Source organism: Sminthopsis crassicaudata, chromosome 2 (assembly GCF_048593235.1).
Source record: "Sminthopsis crassicaudata isolate SCR6 chromosome 2, ASM4859323v1, whole genome shotgun sequence".
In the NCBI taxonomy this organism is placed as follows: domain Eukaryota; kingdom Metazoa; phylum Chordata; class Mammalia; order Dasyuromorphia; family Dasyuridae; genus Sminthopsis; species Sminthopsis crassicaudata.
The window spans coordinates 482763291-482786425 of record NC_133618.1 but is presented as its reverse complement, the minus strand read 5'-3'; the positions used below and the strand labels follow the sequence as shown (position 1 = coordinate 482786425).

Below are 23135 nucleotides of genomic sequence, written 5' to 3'. Positions count from 1 at the left end.
CAGCCAGCCTGGTGAGAAGGCAAAAAGATTGGAATGTCAATCAAATGATGTGGATTCTAGCTGTGAATCTACCACCTTTACCTTGTGATTCCTCTGGTCTCTGTCAATAAAATTTCAATGAGTCCATTCACTTGCTTCCAGTCAGAACTGAATCCAATCCACTGAGTTCACAATGACCTTCAGTGAAAGAGAATCCTTAATCTCATCTAGAATCAAGTTAAACTACTATTGATATTTCTACTAAGAACAATGCTATGAATAATGATACAGCATTTAACTTTTTTCATATTTTACATCTGCCATTTGATGTCATCTTCTCAACTTCCTTTTTCTACAGTATTTAGAATTTTGTGACTACATCATTTTATTAAAGGATGGAAAAATAAGTGAAAGTGGAACTCATGATGAATTATTGCAGAAGGAGGGACAATATGCCCAGCACATTCAGAAAATATCTGGGGAGACTGTACAGGTAATCTCTACTGTCTTTGAAATAAATCCCTCAACCTATGCTGCATGGAAAGAAACTATGCAGTATTGGGGTCATGTATCTATAAGAAACTGATGCCTTTCTTCCTTAGAATGCAACAGATGGGGCTAAAAATATAGGAGAGAAGACAGAGGTGGATCTCTACTCCCAGGAGGGATTCTTCAATGAAAACCCAGGTAATGCTACCTTTAAGATTCCTTTGAGAATAAGTTTATATTATCCAGTATATATCTATATCTATCTACATATATATATATATATGCATATATCCAGATAAAATATTATCTAGTATCTATCTATATATCTCTAAATCTATCTCTATATCTATCTCTGTCTCTATATCATCTATATTTATCTATATCTATCTATCTATCCAGATAATATGTTATCCAAGGCTTAGGCTCTTTCTCTCCTTTAAATATCCAAATCCTTCTTGTTGCTCTTATTTTGGAAGTGATTATAATTGTCCTCACATTAAAAACAAGGAATCCTTTTTTGAGGGCAATGTTCCTTATCCACTTCAATGTGGATATGAGGTGGTTAAGGGTATGGGACTTTTGAGTCAGTGATAAGAGATTAAAAGGCAATGTGGTATAGTGGAAAGGGGACTGGACTTCATGCGATCTGGGTTCAAATCCTGTTTCTGATATTTATGAGTCATGTGACAATGATAAAAATCACTTTATTCTTCTGTGCTTCACTATCTTTTTACTGAGAAATAAAGGGCTTTCTACCATGAACCATGCTAAGGAGATGGTTGCTTCCTCAGCAATGGACCAGGGCAAACTCAGGGCTGTGAGTTTTGCTTGAGGCAGAAGATGCCCTAAAGGACTAGCATACAATCCAGGTTTATTAGACTGTCCAGGATTCAGACTTATGGAAGAGACTTATGGTAGATAATAGGGACCTACCTATTGAGGAAGGTATTTCCTCAGACTGACTAGGGGCTTCAGCATTTGTGTCATGAACGAAGCAACCAAGAATGTTTCAGGTTGTCTGGAAAGGCTGATTTTAGCTTTCCAGTAGTATCTTCTCTTTCTGGGTTTCCCCAGCCAAAGTCCATGGTAGAAAGACCTTTTTTCTCTCTTATAAGAAAGCCTCATAGCAAAGTAACCATTTTCTCTTGGGACTTTTGCCTTCCTCCTCCTTCTCCTCAAAGAAGATCAGAGACAATTATGTAGAACTCAAAGCCTAAGAAATAAAATAAAACACATGTAGAGAACCTTTCATTGATGAATCTTTTTTTTGTATTCCTTTTTAAAAAATTTTTTTAAATTATTAATTTTATAATTATAACATTTTTTGACAGTACATATGCATAGGTATTTTTTTTTTTACAACATTATCCCTTGTACCCCCTTCTGTTCTGAATTTTTCCACTCCTTCCCTCCACCCCCTCCCCTAGATGGCAGGCATTCCCATACATATTAAAGAACTTATAGTATATCCTAGATACAATATATAATGTGCAGAACCGAATTTTGTTGTTGTTGCAAAGGAAGAATTGTATTCGGAAAGTAAAAATAATCTGGGAAGAAAAACAAAAACAAAAAAAGCTCACAGTTTACACTCATTTCCCAGTGTTCCTTTTCTGGGTGTAGCTGATTCTGTCCATCATTGATCAATTGGAATTGGATTAGCTCTTCTCTATGTTGAAGATATCCATTTCCATCAGAATGCATCCTCATACAGTATCATTGTTGAAGTGTATAATGATCTCCTAGTTCTGCTTGTTTTACTCAGCATCAGTTGATGTAAGTCTCTCCAAGCCTCTCTGTATTCCTCCTGCTGGTCATTTCTTATAGAACAATAATATTCCATAACATTCATATACCATAATTTACCCAGCCATTCTCCAATTGATGGATATCCATTCATTTTCCAGTTTCTAGCCACTATGAAAAGGGCTGCCACAAACATTTTGGCACATACAGGTCCCTTTCCCTTCTTTAGTATTTCCTTGGGATATAAGCCCAGTAGTAGCACTGCTGGGTCAAAGGGTATGCACATTTTGATAATTTTTGGGCATAATTCCAGATTGCTCTCCAGAATGGTTGGATTCTTTCACAACTCCACCAACAATGCATCAGTGTCCCAGTTTTCCCACATCCCCTCCAACATTCATCGTTATTTGTTCCTGTCATCTGAGCCAATCTGACAGGTGTGTAATGATATCTCAGAGTTGTCTTAATTTGCATTTCTCTGATCAGTAGTGATTTGGAACACTCTTTCATATGAGTGAAAATAGTTTTAATTTCATCATCTGAAAATTGTCTGTTCATATCCTTTGACAATTTATCAATTGGAGAATGGCTTGATTTCTTATAAATTTAAGTCAATTCTCTGTATATTTTGGAGATGAGGCCTTTATCAGAACCTTTAACTGTAAAAATGTTTTCCCAATTTGTTACTTCCCTTCTAATCTTGTTTGCATTAGTTTTGTTTGTGCAGAAACTTTTTAATTTGGTGTAATCAAAATTTTCTATTTTGTGATCAATAATGATCTCTAGTTCTCCTTTGGACACAAATTCCTTCCTCCTCCACAAGTCTGAGAGGTAAACTATCCTATGTTCCTCTAATTTGTTTATGATTTTGTTCTTTATGCCTAAATTTTGGAGCCATTTTGATCTTATCTTAGTATGTGGTGTTAAATGTGGGTCCATGCCTAGTTTCTGCCATACTAATTTCCAGTTTTCCCAGCAGTTTTTGTCAAATAATGAATTCTTATCCCAAAAGTTGGGATCTTTGGGTTTGTCAAACACTAGATTGCTATTTTTATTCACTATCTTGCCCTGTGAACCTAACCTATGCCACTGATCAACTAGTCTATTTCTTAGCCAATACCAAATGGCTTTGGTGACTGTTGCTTTATAATATAGTTCTTCATTGATGAATCTTAATGAAATAAAAGGTTAGCAGTGCTAGACTTAGGAGTCAGGAGATGCAGGCCTGAATCCAACACCTTCTAACTCCGTGACCATGGGCTTTACTTCTTTAAACCTCAATTTCCTTATCTGTAAAATGGAGTAGTAGTACTTATACAATCTACTTTTTATAGTCATTATGAGGAAAATACTTTTATAAAACAATGTTCAAGAAAAGGCAAATTGCTCTTATGATGCCATTTTATAGGAAAGCCAAGTGGTAGGAGGCATAACAGAATTGAATGTTTTTTTCCTCCCTTTGCAGTGCTAGAGACTCAGCTTACTGAAAAGGAGGAAATGGAAGAAGGTTCCCTGAGCTGGAAAGTCTATCACTATTACATCCAGGGAGCAGGAGGTAGGGCCATTCCTCAATGTCTTGCCTTCCTCTTTAGCTGATGCTCCCTATGGGCAGGTACACTAAATGCCTGGCCTTGGTGCAATAGCTAGGATGTCGCAATGCTCTGTGGCAAGAATACTATTTTGGCCTTCTGTGTATTTCTGGAAGGGCACATTCAGGGGCTTGTTCCTAGCCTTCCCTTCCTTCACTTTTCTGTATTCCCTTCCCATTGGCAATTAATCAATAATTTACTAAAATACCTACTTGGTACTTACCCCCATGGTAGGTGCTAAGGAGAGACAAAGAAATAGCAGATGATTTGTGCCTTCAAGAAAATGACACTGTAGCTGGGGAAACAAACCACATCAATATGTAAAGATAGGACTTCTGAGGGATAGGGGTGGGCAGAATAGGCTGTATAAAGAAGGTGGAGTTCAACTGGGACATTATAGATTTGTAATAGCATGATGGAGACAGGCAGATTGCAGTTTAAAAGCATGTGGGCATATTACAGGTAGCATTGGATATATTGAGGAATGTGGTAATTATGAGAGAAATGTTGGAACTGAGCTTCATTTTAGCATCTCTCATGGTTTTCTTGTGAGCAAGGTGCAAACAGGTGGGCTGGATAAAAAATATAGTTAGTAGACTTGGGTGAAGCCATGATTACTCAATGGACTGCACCTAAAATAATGGATCAGTATCAACCTGGATGGAGGTCCCAAATTGTGGATCACAGTATTCCATTACAGCCCTACTCTATGATCCCTCACCCAGTATTCCCCACCCCCCATTTTCAAAATTCATCCTTCTTGTCCTACCACTAGGACAAGATATTCTAGATGGACAAAAGGTTCCAAGTGGGGAGGACTGAGAATTCGGGAATCAAGTCAGTTTTGGAAGCTGGATTCTGATAACATCCTTTAGTTCCCCAGAACTAACCTTTGCTTACCTTCCCTCATCCACACTTCAGGTTATATCATCACTTTCCTGACTTTTTTTATCATGATGGTGAATGTCAGCCTGACAACCTTCAGTTTCTGGTGGTTGAGCCACTGGCTCCATCAGGGCTCAGGGGTAAGTAAGTTCAGTGAGGATGATGTCCTGGGGGCTGGTTCTGCCATGAAGAGTGAGGCACTCTGATATGACACTAGCCTAGGATAAAACTAGTCTGCGGCCTGTCAGTACCCGCAAGAGGTGAGCATGGATGCACAAGGTACACTCGTCTCACATAGCTCAACAACAACAACAGGCTTTTATGAAGATTTGCTTTGTGCCAGATGCTGTGTGAAGCATGGGGAGTGTGAAAAGCAGTCCCTACCTTCAAGTAGCTTATAGTCTGCTAAGTTATGTAGCTCAAAGAATTAGGAGTCAGGAGGCTCTGGCCAACCTAACTAATGCATAGAAAGAATATGGGACTACTTGTGTGTGATCAGAAAGATGCCAGAAGTCACTCACATCCCAAAAATAACTTCCCAGGTGACACGTTGGATCCTACCATTAATAGCTCTTTCCTTTGGGTTAAATGTTACCTTTTCCTTATGGATCAGTTTTTAAAGCACATGCCTGCAAAAGGGGATAATATACTACCCCTTAGGAGTAAATACTTTTATCAATTCAATTCTTTGATTTAAGGTTTGGAAAATAACATGGTATAATGAGAAACAAAACAAAACAAAATAACCCACTGGACCTAGAATCAAGATTTTGGGCATTCAATAATCTACTCTGACACTTTTGAAACTGTGACTACAGAAGTCACTCTCCTTATCTGGGCTTCAAGTTTCTTATCTGTAGTAGTAGCATAATAATATTACTAAAAATAAGCACTATCTACCTTCCATAGTTATTGTAAGAGAAGAGATTTATAAACCTTATAGTGCTACAGAGAAATGAGCTTTTATTATTATAAGGGGAAGAGCATTAGGACTCTAGGTAGGGTATGTACATGGGCACAGAAAAAAAGTGGGAAATGTCTAGAAAGGCAATATGACTAACCACGATTTTTCTGAAGGCTAGCCAACTCTGCCAACAAATAAATGTGCCACACTAAATAGCCAAAGCATTTCACCACTTTGCATCTTAATTTAGTCATCTGTAAAAGAGGGTTAACAATTCCTGTCCAGACTGACAATTTTGTGTGAACATCAAATTAGATAACAGATGTGAATATGCTTTGAAAAGTCTAAAATGTTCTTTGGATGTTCCAAGATGCTCCATGAAATATTAAGATGTCTATTCTAATCTTCAAAGTTGATACTACTTGTTACTCCTACTACTTCACTTTATGTAAGCCTTATTTTTTTTTTTCTTTGCCCCATCCATTCCCACATCTCTTCACATTTGCTTCTTTTGTGTGATGGCTTCCACTGCCTAAATCTATCATTTTCTCCTTATTGTCTACATAAATATCATCCATATTGCAAATGAATTAGTGTTAAGGAATTCTGGGTTGCAGCCCTGAATCATTGGAGTATATTAGTTCTTTTAAAAAAATTATTTGTTTATTTCAGAGGATCAGTTCAGATCTTGAAATGAGTTCAGCTTCAAAGTGGCAAAATAACCATTCAATTCCTGGAAAGGCCATTTCATGCAGTAATTTCAGGAAAAGAGTTAGTAAAATAAAGAAACTTAAAGAAAAGGCAGCTGCATTTAGATTCTTTGCAGCAATCTGAAAGGGATGGACATACAATGTATTCTACATATGGTTATTTGACACCACTAGAGATAAAGTGAAGAATCAGATATGTTCCCCTCCTTCCTGGAACTTTTAGTTTAGATTTAGATTACTATAACAACAATAACAGAACATTTATACAGTGCCTTAAGTCTTATTTTTTCTTAATCCCCAATGTCAAAAGCATAATTGGACAGGGGATAAGAGAATAGTTTTCCAAGCACATCATGAATGGAGGTAGAAGCTTTGATATTTTAGTAGACAAGCAGATTAAGATCATTCATATGAGCATAAAATCTACTTATCTATAAGAGAAAGTGATTTGGGAAATCAGAGTAGTCAGGAAGGGGTGCATCTTGAGAATAGAGTTTAAAAGGTAGAGGAGCAAAAGGAAGGCATGGGATGATTAGAGACAATCTCTAATTGGAGGAGAGGATTTAAAGAAGGGATTTCATTGAGTATAAAGTCCTGATTTCATCTGAATAGGGAATAAAAGCCTTGTCTCCTATTGCCATTGCCCTTGTCCTTATTCTCTCTTTAAGGCTAGTAACAGCACCGGGATCAATGGAACAAAACACATGGGCCCAGGAAGCCTCTTGGACAATCCCCAGATCCATATTTACCAAATAGTGTATGGAATGTCTGCCCTGGCACTGATTTTTACAGGTGCCATGTCATCAGGCTTTTTCACCAGGACTACAAGAAAGGCAGCCACCGTCCTTCACAACACTCTCTTTATGAAGGTACAGTAGCTATGGCTTAGGGCTTTTAGCTTGACTTTGTTCTGGGGTCACAAATTTCACAGAGAGGGGAAGAGGGAAAGTGATTAGACAAGAGAATGTGCCCAAGGATTTGAGTGGAATGCAATTTCAATGACTCAGCAGCAGGACAAGACAACCAAAAAAGCTAAACAAATCTCGAGTACATTGAATGTAAAGAAGGTGACAGTCCTGCTGTACTTTGCCCTGGTCAGACTATCTTTTACGTTGAGATCTGGCACTGTAATTTTACAAAATCATGGTGTGAAACCAAATGCATCTGGAGAAGTACAGACAGGTGATAAAAGGGAATGGTAAATAAGGCTGATAAGATGGTAAGATGTCATATGAGGTTTGGTTGAAGGAACTAGAGATGATAAACCTAGAGAAGAAAAGACTCAAGAGGGTGGGCATCCATCATAGCTATTTTCAAGTATCTGAAGGGTTATCATGTTTAGCCCCAGAGATAGGACACATAGTGAGGGATACAATTTGTAGAGAAATAGATTTTGGCTAGTATTATATTTTGTTATTTATATATTAAGAATTATTTCTTTTCCCATTCTTTTCATTGCTTTAGAGCATAATAAATAAAAGAAGAAACTTTAGGACAATCTATTCAATTTAAAAAAAATTAAAATCTTACCCCAATGAAGTAAATTTTCTTCACCCCCTCCTTCCTTTCCCCCAACTCCATTCTTTGCCAAATGCCTGTTTCTTAAACAGAGTATCAGATGGACTATCTGGACACTATAAATTCCTAATGCAGAAAGACCTTTTCTGGCCATAAGAATCTGTGGAGTCCCAAGTTTTAAGTACCATTTGTGGAAACTGGATTCCAAAGTCATCTTTCATGTTTTCAAGATTCCTATCAGTTTTCATTCTTCTGACCAAAACTGTACAATGACCCCTCCCCTGGGAATTTACAAACCTATTCAGCTCTAGGGATTTCAGCAACAAACCAGTCTCAAACCACACAATAGACTGTCAGTTGACTTCCAAATAAAGATTTAATGAAATTTTGATTGAGCATGTCTCTTCTTGCCCTTAATATTACAATTTGATGATAATAATCTCCCTTATGTAGCCTTGGTTGGCCACTTTTGGGGCTTGGCTTCAAGCTCTTAAAAGACTGAATAATATATGTTTATAGCATGGGAGATGACTTGTTGATTATAAAAACATGAACATACTTTAAGCAAAGCATAAAGGGGCAGGATGATAAAATAGCAATAACAGCAATCTATGAAAATATATCTGAAGTCAGAGAATCTATTCTTGAATTCTAATTCTGTCCAAAATATTGATGTGATTTTTAATGGATTATTTCCCTTTTCTGGGTTCCAATTTTCTAATATGTAAAAAGAAGGGATTGAATTGGACTATCTCTCAAGGTTCTTTCTGCCTCTAAATCTGTGGACTCAATATAGTCCCTTCCTTTGCATTTCCTCACACTATTTTGTTCTTTACTAGAGTTTGTATTTTATCCTTCCAACTAATTATACATTCAGAACTAGCTGTGGCAGCATTGTTGTGTATTATGTTTGGTTTCCAGCTTAAATGCTTTTCAGCTAAATTTAATTACAAGAACATTTTATAATCCAAATTAATTACAATATTATAATCCAAATTAAATCCATTAAAGTTCATTAATGGTTCAAAGATTTTATTTTTCTTCTTAACTAATATCACTGACTTTCTATTTATTTCAAGGTGAATTTAAGAAGTCATCAACTGATCAATGAACACAGTTATTAAACATCTATTATGTGTCTAGCACTGTTGACAGGCAGTGAAAATACAAAGAAAACTCCTACACACACACACACACACACACACACACACACACACAGAGTTCTTGCTATCAATAAATTTACATTCTGTCGGAAATGGAAAGTTTAATTAATCAGTCAACAAGTATTTCCTAAGCACTTACTATATGTATATGGCAGCTAATGAAACACAATGGAAGGAGCCTAGATTGGAACTCAATAGCCTGGATTCAAGTCTTTGCTGCTTCTGTGCCTCTGGGCAACTCATAACATCTTTTAGGGCCCTCAGATATTTTCTTTATAAAAAATGATGGAGTTGGATTCAATGGTGTATTCTGTTCTGTGATTCTGCCTCCAGGACCTCTCACAATACTGATGTCAAATGCTTTTGTTTCTCCACAGATTCTGCATTGCCCTATGAGGTTTTTTGACACAACTCCTAATGGTCGATTCTTGAACTGTTTTTCTGGGGATTTGAATGAGTTGGACCAGATGCTGCCATTGGTTGCGGAAGAATTCTTACTTTTGTTTTTTGTAGTGGTGTCTATTTTGATCATTGTGGTCATACTCTCTCCTTATTTCCTGATTGTTGGAAGCATCGTTGGTATTATCTTTTTAATTTTATTTCAGTGAGTAGGTTTCTGAGCCAACTTGGTTTTATGCTTCATAATTTTGGGATGAAAAGTGCTGCCTGCTTTATAATTATATTAGTAAAACTTGCATCTTGTGGTTAAAGGCCCTAACTCGACATGTAGTGGATTAGCATAGGAAACAAGAGAGAATAGTACAAGGTAAAAAATTATTAGGGACAGTTAATGCTAGGATATCCAAACTCAATCCTGTTCCTCAAGGAATTTAAAATCAATTATTGGAAATAACAGAGAAATCGAGATATCTACAGCACAGAATAAAACATAAGTGAAATTTAAAAGAATCAAGGGGAGTGATTTTGGGAGTAGGGAGAGGAATGAAATGATAAGCAAAGAATGATGGCAATGGATTGTAATTTTGAGAGGAGGAATTTTATTTAAGATGAACATAAGAATTATCTGGTTGATTTTTTTTTTACCTTAAAAGTTAGAAAATAACAGAATTCTACAAAATATCTGACAGACAGCAGTATGACTTAATAGAGAAGCCAAAACTGAATGGAGGGTTAGGAAGTGTAGGAGAGAGAGTAGTTTAGGCATATCTAATTTCTCTCACATTATCCTCTCCATATTGGGTTACTTTCTGCTTCCTGCACACTCCTTCCTCTTCCCTTGCTTCTGCCTTTCTTTCCACTGTTTCTTTATGCCTAGAATACCATCCATTCTTTTCACCTTTTGAATTCCAATCACTTAAAGTCCAACTTAAATTCTCCCTTCTCCTCCATGTAGCTTTCCCTGATTGCTTTGGTTATAATGATCTTCCCCTGACTTTACATAGCTGTTTTTCTATGCCTTCTTATAATAATGTATATTAGCAATGATTATTTTCTAACCCTGTATTAAACTGTGAACTTCACTAGGGCAGGGTTTACGTCTTATCAAAACTATGTATTTTTTTCATCACTAAGGCATAATGATTTCATATAACAGGGGCTCAATAAGTATTGTTTAAGTGAATGAAAGGATTGGACTGAGATGAATGCTAATGCACCTCCTGTCCCTATAGTGCTATAATTCCATTTTGCCAACAAGCCAGCCAGGAGCATGCTTTGCCTGGTAACATCCAATATTTAGAAAAATATGTAATTGATCCCTCTTATTGTTCAGAGCTTTCAAGAAGACCATCAATGTGATCAAGAGGCTAGAGAACTATAGCAGATCTCCGCTCTATTCTCACATCATTACGTCTTTGAATGGCCTGAGTTCTATACATGTCTATGGGACAGCCAAAGACTACATCCAAGAGTAAGTCCTTATAGATTTGTTCCTGGGCCTGAGAAATGGGGGTGGGAGTAGTATGTGTAGAGAAAATGGTAGAAGCAGACATAACTTTCTCCCAAGATAGAAAGCTGGTCTGTCAGGATGACTTGGGTCCAAGTTCCGCCTGTGAACATGTGAGATGTATGACCCTCTTTGTGTCTTAGGCAATGATTGGAGATATATCAGTATCAGAAATATCAGAAATATGCACTGGTCAGCATGGAGGAAGGTGGGAGTCCTCATCTGGAATTCCCAGCATCAATGCAAATATATCTGGATCCAAAGTAATTCTTTTTTTTTTTTTTAACTGAAAACTCCCCTAATGCTTTGCCATAGTGTAGCTATGACCCTAGGTTATGAATATGCCAGAAAAACATAAGTTCTGGAAGATTCTCTGAGCAGAGGGTCTGGTATCTACCTGAGTCTGTCTTCAGAGAACCATCCTCACTATGTTTGGAGAGACTCACAATTCAAGAGGTTGGTTACCAGTGGATGAGATTTTTGGCCGCAACAACTATGAAGACCATTTCTGGTTGCAACAGAGGAGAAACAGCCCTTAATGATGAAACCTGGACTTTTAAAAAAATATTGAAGAAGTATCATTTGGTCCATCCCTAGAATCACAAATTTTTAGAGCTGGAAGGGATCTCAGAAGTCATCCAATTCAATTCTTCCTTGATAGATGAATTCTGCCTCTATAACATCTCCAAAAAAAAGTCCTTTAGGAGAATCTAGGTAGTACATTGGATAGAGCACCAGCCCCAGAATCAGGAAAACCTGAGTTCAAATCGGGCCATACTAGCTGTGTGATCCTAGGCAAGTCACTTGACCTTGATTGCTCCACCAAAGCAAAGTTCTCTAGCCTCTTGCAGAAGAGTTCCAGTGATTATGAGCTCAATACTTTATTGTTATACAACTCTGTTAGAAAACAGGGTGTCTAATAAATACTTAAATTTTGATAAAAAATAATAGGGACTGATATTCCATTAAGTGAAAGCATTTTTCCCCATTGAATTGGTCCTTGCCCTTCTACTCTTATGTCATTTTCTTTAGAAATTTCAGTGCTACCAATCCTGGGACTTCCATTCCTACTTGGATTGGTTACAATCACTGAATGAGTATCCACTATATACTGAGGTATGCCAGGTGTCATAAGGATATTCAAAGGAAGGAGGTAACATAGCTCTTGACTTCAAAGAAGGCACAATCTCATGAGGATGTTAAAAAGAATATACAACAGAGAAACACAAGAATGGATTCTTACCCAATTCTAGACAAAACCACATACTAATGGATCTTTTATTTGGTAATTTGTAAACTAGAATTCAGTATTAACCACATATCTAAATGTAATGGTGCTTGAATCCATAATAATGAAGAAAGAAGAAAAGATACTTGGTATAGTTATAGGATTATACTTGAGCTCTGTGTAGCCAGACACAGATACTGGTGCAATTGGAGTTAAGTGACTTGCCCAGGGTCACACAGCTAGGAAGTATTAAGTGTCTGAGGTCAAATTTGAACTCGGGTTCTCCTGAATTCAAGGCTGGTGCTCTATCCACTGCGCCACCTAGCTGCCCCTGTGTGTAAATCACCTAATTTTCCTGGGTGAATTTTGTAAATGAACATTGTTAGATTAAATGTCTTCTGGGTAACCTTTGGCTTATTTTTTCTTATCTGTAAAATGAGTGTTGGACTAGATGACTTCTGAAGCCCTTTCTAGCTTTAAAACTCTGAACCTGAAATCTTAGTCTCCTCTCTTTAAGACCAGTGATTTTGCCATTTTACCACATACCGTCTTCCAAAATCTGGTTATTTAACTCTGCCACATAATAAAGTGCTTATTGTACACGTATGAGTGTGAAGTCAGTGCCCGGATGCCCAAAGATTGGAGGCTAATCTGGAAAGGTTTCATGGTAGAGGTGGGGAAGGCTTGTGTATTAACAGCCTCGGAGGTGGGAGTGGGTGAGTTGTGAGCTGGTATTGCAGAAAATTGTTAGAGATGGATTTGATTTGCATGATTAACACTCCCACAACATCTCAATCTCATTCTAGATTCAGAAGGCTCACAGATAACCACTGTAACTATGTATTCCTGTTTGTTTCTACGACACGTTGGATCTCATTGAGACTTGAGCTCCTAACCAACCTGATAACCCTAGCTGTGGCCTTGTTTGTGGTTCTGAGTCCTTCTTCTATAAGCTATTCTTACAAAGCCATGGCCATGAGCTATGTCCTACAGGTGAGCCTGGTGGTACATTGTTTTTCTTGGTTTTGCACTGGTATACATGTCTGGGGTAGAGACTCATTAGGGATTTAGACTTACCTTGATCCATAGGATTGATTGACACCTTTCTAGTTTAAGGGGCTTAATGTATGTTGAGTGAGAGAGGGGTCTTGTGGAAAGAGTCAGAAGCAGAAGGTTCCTGATGAAATAATATAGACATAATCAAGTCAAGATCAGTAAATGGGAATTATGGTTTGGTAGAACTAAAGAGCTAGAGATATGATGCAGCATCTAAAATAGAAATTTTCAGTTAGTAATTTTTCAGTCATGTGCAACTCTTTGTGATCATATTTGGGTGTTTTCTTGGCAAAGATATTGGAATGGTTTGCCATTTCCTTCTTCAGATCATTTTACAGATGAGGAAACTGAGGCAAACAGGATTAATGTGTCTTGCCCAGAATCATAGTTAGGAAGTATCTGAGGCCAGATTTGAACTCAGCAGATAGTTCTTCCTGATCCCAGTCTTCTCTTCTGCATTCCCCAATCAGTTTTGTCTGTTTGAAAAGCTCTTCTTGCTCAAGTCTCTTCCAGACTAAACAAACACAACTCTTTCAAATTATATTCCTAGGGCAGTATTTGAAAGATTTACTCTCTTGCTTGTACCCTCCCCCTTCACCTCCCTTGTATGCCCTAAAGCTTATTAATGTCCTTTCTAAAATATGACACAGAATACTTCACATTCTGACCAATGATGTGAGAATAGAGCGGAGATCTGCTATAGTTCTCTAGCCTCTTGATCACATTGATGGTCTTCTTGAAAGCTCTGAACAATAAGAGGGATCAATTACATATTTTTCTAAATATTGGATGTTACCAGGCAAAGCATGCTCCTGGCTGGCTTGTTGGCAAAATGGAATTATAGCACTATAGGGACAGGAGGTGCATTAGCATTCATCTCAGTCCAATCCTTTCATTCACTTAAACAACACTTATTGAGCCCCTGTTATATGAAATCATTATGCCTTAGTGATGAAAAAAATACATAGTTTTGATAAGATGTAAACCCTGCCCTAGTGAAGTTCACAGTTTAATACAGGGTTAGAAAATAATCATTGCTAATATACATTATTATAAGAAGGCATAGAAAAACAGCTATGTAAAGTCAGGGGAAGATCATTATAACCAAAGCAATCAGGGAAAGCTACATGGAGGAGAAGGGAGAATTTAAGTTGGACTTTAAGTGATTGGAATTCAAAAGGTGAAAAGAATGGATGGTATTCTAGGCATAAAGAAACAGTGGAAAGAAAGGCAGAAGCAAGGGAAGAGGAAGGAGTGTGCAGGAAGCAGAAAGTAACCCAATATGGAGAGGATAATGTGAGAGAAATTAGATATGCCTAAACTACTCTCTCTCCTACACTTCCTAACCCTCCATTCAGTTTTGGCTTCTCTATTAAGTCATACTGCTGTCTGTCAGATATTTTGTAGAATTCTGTTATTTTCTAACTTTTAAGGTAAAAAAAAAATCAACCAGATAATTCTTATGTTCATCTTAAATAAAATTCCTCCTCTCAAAATTACAATCCATTGCCATCATTCTTTGCTTATCATTTCATTCCTCTCCCTACTCCCAAAATCACTCCCCTTGATTCTTTTAAATTTCACTTATGTTTTATTCTGTGCTGTAGATATCTCAATTTCTCTGTTATTTCCAATAATTGATTTTAAATTCCTTGAGGACCAGGATTGAGTTTGGATATCCTAGCATTAACTGTCCCTAATAATTTTTTTACCTTGTACTATTCTCCTTCTTCTGGAAATGGTCTTCATTTAGTCTAAGATTACACTGATGTTTTGGGCTGCCATATCACAGGACTGAACCATACTGAGCTTGCAGTCCATCTAGAATACATACACCCTATACCTTTTTCAGATAAATTGCTGGGTAGTCATACTTCCCCATATGATTTTAAACCCAAGTATAAGATTTTATGTTGTTCACTTTAAAATTTTATCATTTTAGACAAGAGGGCTCATTAGATCATAGATTTAGATTTGGAAAAGGACCTCAAGTTGTATGTGGTTCAATCCTTTCATTTCGCAAATGAGGAGCTGAGTCCAAGAGAGGTTAACTGACTTGTCTAAAGTCACATAGATATTGTCAGCCAGGATTTGAATCTAGGTGTGGCTCTTGACGATGGGCTCAATGTTCTGGCCTCCTCAAGTCTTTAGATCCTGACTATGCTACATAGCTGTATGTTCAAACTCCATGTCATCCATAAATTTCATATATTTTGATTGATAAAAATGTTGAACAGAAAAGAGCCAAGAACAGAAGCCAGAGAACTCTTTCCAAGCTGACATTACATGCATTAATGTAATCTTTGAAGCCAATTCAATTACCTGCAAATCTTGCTAACTATTATTGGCTCATCTACATTTCTCTACCTTGCCTGTAAGGAGAGTCTAAAAGACTTTATGTTTTGCTAAATTTGATAATGCCTTGTTGAAACTTATTTAAAATACATAGAATTCTTACATTTATTTATTGTTATTACTACATGTTAGACACTGTGGTGAGTGCTAGGGATAGAAAGATAAAAATGAAAACAGTCCTTGCCCTTGAGGAGCTTACATTCTTTTTTTTTATTTTAATATTTTTAATGTAAATCTTTGAATCGCATACCTTTCTGTGTTTTCTTTAACAAAGGATCCTCAACACAATTATTGAAATATATAACAAAACAATTCTATGGTTGATTCAATGTTGGGTGGTTAAACCATTCAGAACATTCTGACGTGATCCTATGATTTCTTAGAAATCCATATGGTTCTCTTGTCAGAATTTTATTCATTTTCTCTTTTCTTGCAACATTTATTCATAGATATCTTTATGCTTTATTTTTTATTATTGCTTTTTATTGACAGAACATATATATGCATGAGTAATTTTTCAACATTGTCCCTTGCACTCACTTCTGTTCCAACTTTTCCCTTTCTTCCCTTCCCCCCTCCCCTAGAAGACAGGCAGACTCATACATATTAAACATGTTAAAGTATATCTTAAATACAATATATGTGTACATATTTATACAGTTCCCTTGTTGCACAAGAAACATCGGATTTAGAAAGGTAAAAATAACCTGGGAAGAAAAACAAAAATGCAAGCAGTCCACACTCATTTTCCAGTGTTCTTTCGCTGGGTATAGCTAGTTCTGTTCATCACTGATCAATTGGAACTGAATTGGATTCTCTTATTTCCGAAGATAGCCACTTCTATCAGAATTGAGAGAAGCTTACATTCTATTGGAAAAGACAAAAAGTACATCTAAAACTACATAAATCATAATTATTGATGGAATAAATATAAATATATACAAAGTAGTTAAATACAAGTTATTTTTGGAAGAAGGTTAATGGAGTTGAGGGCATCGGAAAAAAAAAAACTTCCAGGAGAAGGTATATTTAAGCTGCACCTTAAAGGAAAAGAAGGATTCTGTGAGATACAGGTAAGGCATTCCAGGCACATGGTATGCCACTGCAGAGATGCAATATGTATTGTTATTCATGGAAAGCAAAGAGATAATTACTTTTGTCTGCATGGAAAAGTATAGGAGAGAGAGCAAATATCTACAATGATGTTGGAAACATAGGTTGGACACAAGTTGTGAAGGACTTTAAAAACTAAAGAGAAGAGTTCTTATTTTATCATGAAAATAATAGGAAATAAAAAAGAATATCATAAAAGACTAGGAATAGGAAGTGACTAGAGTTTATTGATCAAGGAAGTCAAACTGTCATATACTCAATTAAGAAAATGACTTTGGTGATGGTAAGTAGGATGAAATGGAATGAGGAAAGACAGGGAGACGAATTAGAAGCTTGATGCATGGAGTCAGCTACGTGGCACAGTGGATAGAGCACCAGCCCTGGAGTCAGGAGGACCTGAGTTCAAAGGTGGCCTCAGACACTTAATACTTCCTGGCTGTGTGACCCTGGGCAAGTCACTTAACCCCAATTGCCTCAAAAAATAAGAAAGGAAAAAAAAAAAAAGAAGCCTGAAGCAGTAATCCAGGCATGAGGTTATATATAGGGGTCTGAATTCAAATGTAGTTGTATGAATGCTGAAAAGAGATAGAGATGTTGTAGAGGTAGAAACTGCAAGACTTGGTAAATGATTTAATATGTAGGGTGAGAGATAATATTGAGAAAGATTAGAGGACTCAGAACAGTGATTATACCTTTGACAAATAGGGAAGTTTGGAAGAGGGCTATAGAGGGACATATTCAGTTCAGTTTTGGACATGTTGAATCTGAGATGTCTCTAGAACATACACTTGAGATGTTCTGATATAAAGTTAAAGGTCAAGAGTAAGATCGAGACTGAATATATAGTTCTGCCAAGAGATGATAGTTTAACCTATTAGAACCGATGATGAACAACTTTAGTGAAAGAACATGATATGAGCCAGTAAAGGAGAATAAGAAGGAAGAGTGATCAGATGGGTAGATGATGAACCAGACTAGGAGGACGGTGGTACTCTCAATAGAGACAAGGAATTGTGGCAGAGGAATAGGCTTATGGGGGGGTAAAAGGAGAGGGAAGATTTGAGATGTCTGTAGGAATCCAGTTTGAAATGTCTAATAAGCAGTTAGTGATATAGGCCTGAAGCTTGAAAGAGACTGAACAGCATGTACAAATCAGAGAGTTATCCGCATAGAAATGGTAATTCAACAGTTGCGAGATTATGAGGTATAGAAGTAAAAGGTATAGAAAGAGTAGAATTTAGATGTGTATCCAAGGTTAAGGGGTATGATATGAACAAGCAGAAGACACAGAGAATGACTGATATCCTGACCCACAGTGTAGTGCTTTCTCTAAAATGCTACATAAGACTAACTCTTTTGTTTTAATTCCCAATTTCCCACACTGTAATTCCTTTGCTTCTTTTTCTGATTTCTTTGGGCCTCTTTCATAATAACTACAATTTTGTAATGCTTTAAAATTTGCAAAATGTTTTTAAAATATCACCCGTTTTATTTTTACAACAACCCTTGGGTAAGAGATGTTATTATCCCCATTTTACAGAAAAAAAAAACAAAACCCTAAGGCAGATAGAGGTTAAATGATTTGCTCAGGGTCATAGCTAGTAAGTATCTGAGGCTGGATTTGAACTATTTTTGAGGCTTTCTGATTCCAGGTTTCTTGTCAGCACTTATGCAGTGTGTATACAGATTCAAAGAATCTTAGTGAAGGAAGAAACCTTAAGAAATTATCTAAGTAGGGATCCTCTCTCAATGACATACTTGACAAATGGTCATGCAAGTTTTTTTTTTTTGTTTGTTTGTTTGTTTCCCCCACCCCCCAACCCCCGCCCCCAGGCTGGGGTTAAGTGACTTGCCCAGGTCACACAGCTAGGAAGTGTTAAGTGTCTGAGACCACATTTGAACTCAGGTCCTCCTGAATTCAAGGTTGGTGCTCTATCCACTGCGCCACCTGGCTGCCCCTCAAGCATGTGTTTAATAGGAACTTGTTCTGCTTTTGGAGAGCACTAATAATTAAGATATTTTTTTTTCCTACATTAAGCCAAAATATCCTCTTTCCACTATTTCCCCCCATTATTCCTTATCCTGTTCCAAGTCAAAAGTCATTTTCCATATGACAACTCTTCAAATACTTGAAAAATAGTGCCTATATCCCTGCTAAGGTTTTCCTCTACAGTTATCTCCAGGTTGTTAGGCTTTTCACAAACTATTCATCCTCTGGATGACAAGAGAAGTCTGTTGTCCTCCTGGGGTGTATGTGGAGGATGTGATTAAAAAAAAAAATCTCCCTCCTAAGACTTGTCAATAGGACAGGACCAATAAGTGGAACTGTGACTTCCTTGGTAGAGGGAACAACCAGGTAAGGAAACTCCTTCTCTGTTTAATTAATCCACTGGAGAAGGAAATAGCAGCCTACTCCAGTATCTTTGCCAAGAGAACCTCATGGACAGGGCTATGGTACAGGGTGTGACAAAGGTGTTTTCAATTGAACAACTTTCTCTGCAATCAAGCAGCTGAGAGAGCTACCTAAAATTCTATCTGACTATATATATATGTGTGTGCAGTTCACATAAAATATATATATATATATATATATATATATATATATATATATATATATATTTTTTTTTTTTTTATGTGAACTGCACACTGTGTCTCACTAATAGAATAGTTCAAACTCAGAAGGAGGAGCTTCCCAAGAAGAGATAAGGGAAGCTCTCAGTTATAAGGAAGAATGCTTTTTTCCCTCTCTTCAAGAAATAAGAGTCCTAGTTAGAAGCCTGTTTATTGAGGCCAGTGTTGAGCCCTCTGGCTTGGCCCAGGAACTACAAAGTTGCCTCTGCCCTTGAAAGAGTAATTCATTAACTGTTCCCCTAAGGTATGAAATACTTTTTCTCCACTTGGCTTGGAGTCTGTTTTCTCTTTTTGCTCTTAAAGGTTAAAAAGAACTCAGTGTTCTTATATGCTCATGCTCTACCCACGCTCCCAGGCCTATCAGCTTTACACAACGGGCACCTCCCCGATACAGCACACATTCATACGTTGACACTATAGAGACCTACCTTCATACCACACAAGTACACACACACCTCAGGACGCATATGTTCATAGGCACACACACTACATGGTGTGCACACACAGTCTTGTGTGGTTCTCCACGGGATTGGACTAAAGCTCCCTGTTACTTCAAAATAGTTTCCATGATCCTAAGCCTTCTACTCATTCTGGAGGAGGCTGCCAAGCCTTCCTCTCCTAATTGCCCTGCTCCATCTATGTCATAAAGTCTTCTATTCCCCTTTAATCTGGAAACGTTAATTTAATAAAAAAAAATAAAAGAACATTTGAATTTCACTTCTGCTTTTTACTGCTTATGCAACTTTGGTGCTTGTTGTTGTCATTTGTTCTTCAAGAGGAGCAAGACATCAGGGAGGTGATGCTATGACATGTAGGTGACTTGAATTTAAATGAGGAAGGGCAAACAATTTCTGTGAGTAAAGCTGGCTTGGAAATAGTCAGTTGAAAGACTCCTTCCTTCTTCTCTTCCTTCCCTCCCTTCTTTTTCTCTCTTTCCTTTCCTCTCTCCCTTCCTCTGTCCTCTCTCCCTCCCTCCTTCCTTCCTTCCCTCTCTCTTTTCACATACCTAACGATGCTTTTAGAAACATTTTTTAAAAATTCTTTTGCACCTCTCAAACCTCTTCAGATATCTTAGGATTTACTGGCTAGATTTCTTTTTTAAGGATCAGGTCTTAAAACAAAAACAATCTGATTCTAAGTGGTCACAAAAAGGTTCTAAGCCAACCCCCATTTGGTTATTGCTTGGGTCCTGTTTGACTCAGATTGAATGTAAATAGCAATCATTTCTGCTTTGACTAGAAACCCTACAGGTCTTCCCTCCTAGATTCATTCATTTGTTTATTTAGATTTTTTGGGGACTAGGCTAAAGAGGAGATTTTTTTGCCTCAGTTGCTACCTAGTTTTAATCACAGAATGGTTATGGCCTTAGTCAAACTGAGACCGGTTAAAGATCTCAGTTTAAAAAGGCCAAAGTCTTCCACTGCATCCTGGGCCATCTCTAATCATCCTAATCTGTATCTGGCCATTGGACCCAGAGGATTCAGAGGAGAATGTGAGGTGGGTGACCTTGCACAGCCTTCCCTCACTTAAGCCCAATTCTCTTGTACATTATGGCATCACCTCCCTGATGTCATGATCCTCTTTGAGAATGAAGGACAAACAACAATGCATCCTTGGGCATCTCATCTTTATCTTGAAGCTACATTTTTCTAATCTGTAAAATAAGGGAATGGGAAGAGAATCCTTAGCCCCTCCCATCTCTGAAATTCTATGGATTCCCTTAGGAATGTGGAATGATAGAGCATCCTATCTAACCTGTGTGGGACAGAGAAAGATCTATATTTAGAGTATGGCATTTCTTCTTCATTCCAGTTGGCTGCAAATTTTCAAGCTTGTGCAAGATTGGGTTCAGAAACAGAGGCCAGGTTCACTTCTGCAGAGAGGATACTCCAGTATATGAAGGTAGGAAGATTCAAAGTAGAGAACTATTACTATATGATCTTTTTCAAAAGTCAGCCAATCAACTGGCCTTTGTCTATTAAAGGAAGTAAGAGTAGTCTTTGGCACTTCATCAACTCTATTTGCTCCCATCTTTTCAATCCCAATGTCTTGTGTCTAATCCTCCCAGCATCCTAGGGCATCCTTCAGCTCTGAAGATTTTCATTTAGTCTCCTTTCTGTGTTCCCCCTACCCTAATTCAAACCAATCCACTTTGAAAGCTTTCAGGGTCCCACTAACTACCTGGATATTGTGGTTATTGATGGCTTAAAAATCCAATGAAGTAAATGTATTCTAATAGGCTATTATGTTATCCTTTCAGGTAATTATCAGACCTTCAACCAGTCAAAATGCAGCCACTTTTCCAGCAGGCCATAATGAATAATTTTCAATTGTGGAGTTTTCTGGCTGCTAAGGGAAATATTGTTAAGAGGGAGATATAGAAGAATCTTTTAACACATCCTAAATTATAGCTTGTTAACAGTTGTCCATGGGCTACCACCTCAGGGATAGAGAGAAGGAAGTTATAACAATCACTTTCTTTTTCTTTTAAAAAATAAAGCTATCCGTTCCTGAGTCCTCTTTACACATCAAAGGGGTAAGCTGCCCCCCGGGTTGGCCACAGGAAGGGCAAATAGTCTTCAAGGATTATCAGATGAAATACAGAGACAATACACCAATAGTTCTCAATGACATCAACTTGACCTTTTACAGCCAAGAAGTGGTGGGCATCGTGGGAAGAACAGGTTCTGGTGAGAGATTCCTTCAGCTACCCTTTTATCCATCTTTGTGAATACACAGGTAGTCAAGGAGTAAAAGTCAGCATCCGCTGTTATTTCTTCTTACTTTCTTTATTTCCATAGAGTTACAGAAAATGAAAGATGAAAGGGACTTAAGAGATCCTTTTGTGCACTCCCTTCCTTTTGTTGAGGAGGATAGTTAGAAAGGTGATATTACTTGACCAAGGTCCCGTACCTTGTGAGTGGCAAATCCAGAACCAGAATCCAGGTCTTCTCCCTCTCGGGGCAGTGTTTTCTACATTTTAGAAACAAAATCAGCTTCTTGGCTAATTACTTATAACCCTTCTACACTGTAATGTCATGGGGGCAGGGATCCTGTCTTATTTAAATTTCAGTTCTCAACCCATGTTTATAACAATATCATCCACCCAGTAGGAGGTTAATAGTTTTTTTTTCTTTCCAAACTGACTTAATTATTTGTTGAATCGGATCTCTGGGCTGGTACAAATCTAATGAAACAACCAGTCCTGTCCTCCAGTGCCCACAAGTACAGTAGGTAGTTCAGGAGTTAAAGTTTCCCTGTAGAGCTGGCTACCTAGATTACTAACCTTGGGTTTCTAAGCAGGGCCAGTGAAGGGCTTCAGCATGAAGGTGGTAATGGGATCATTTTACTCTTCACTCCTGCAGGAAAGTCTTCTTTGGCAGTGGCTTTATTCCGGCTAGTGGAACCTGCTGCTGGTAGCATCTTTATTGACAACATTGACATCTGTAGCCTGGGCCTAGAGGATCTTCGGTCCAAGCTGTCAATCATCCCTCAAGATCCTGTCTTGCTATCAGGCACCATAAGGCAAGACTTATGCCTAGAATTTGGTTTAATTCAGCAAGCATTTAGTTAGCACCAACTAGTGCCAAACACTGTGCTGGGCAGTGCAAATATAAAAGCAAAAATATATCCTATTAGGTTTTAGAGTGTATCACCATAGAAAGCATATGGCCCATCCTCCACCTCTCCATTCTACAGAGGAGGAAATTTAATTCCAGAAAATGGGGAAGCCAGGACTAGAACCCAGGTTTCCCAAGCCAGTTCTGTCTCTACTACATCATGTGTAGTAGAAGAAACCTCTCTCAGGAGAATGTTTACAGTATTGTGTAAGGCAAATGAACTACATTTGAGATAAATGATCC

General features: G+C 37.6%; 1 protein-coding gene across 3 annotated transcripts in view; it reads left to right on the top strand.

Annotated features, from left to right (window-relative positions):
• ABCC11 (ATP binding cassette subfamily C member 11) overlaps positions 1–23135 on the top strand; it is an 82083-nt gene that overhangs the window by 54313 nt on the left and 4635 nt on the right. For all 3 annotated transcript variants that reach the window (XM_074293323.1, XM_074293320.1, XM_074293321.1), the window contains exons 15-25: positions 338–472; positions 582–666; positions 3680–3769; positions 4725–4828; positions 6971–7171; positions 9361–9587; positions 10716–10853; positions 12924–13110; positions 21085–21174; positions 21773–21962; positions 22638–22797. In XM_074293323.1, the coding sequence (XP_074149424.1) occupies positions 338–472; positions 582–666; positions 3680–3769; positions 4725–4828; positions 6971–7171; positions 9361–9587; positions 10716–10853; positions 12924–13110; positions 21085–21174; positions 21773–21962; positions 22638–22797 (1607 nt within the window). The remainder of the gene's footprint in view (positions 1–337; positions 473–581; positions 667–3679; positions 3770–4724; positions 4829–6970; positions 7172–9360; positions 9588–10715; positions 10854–12923; positions 13111–21084; positions 21175–21772; positions 21963–22637; positions 22798–23135) is intronic.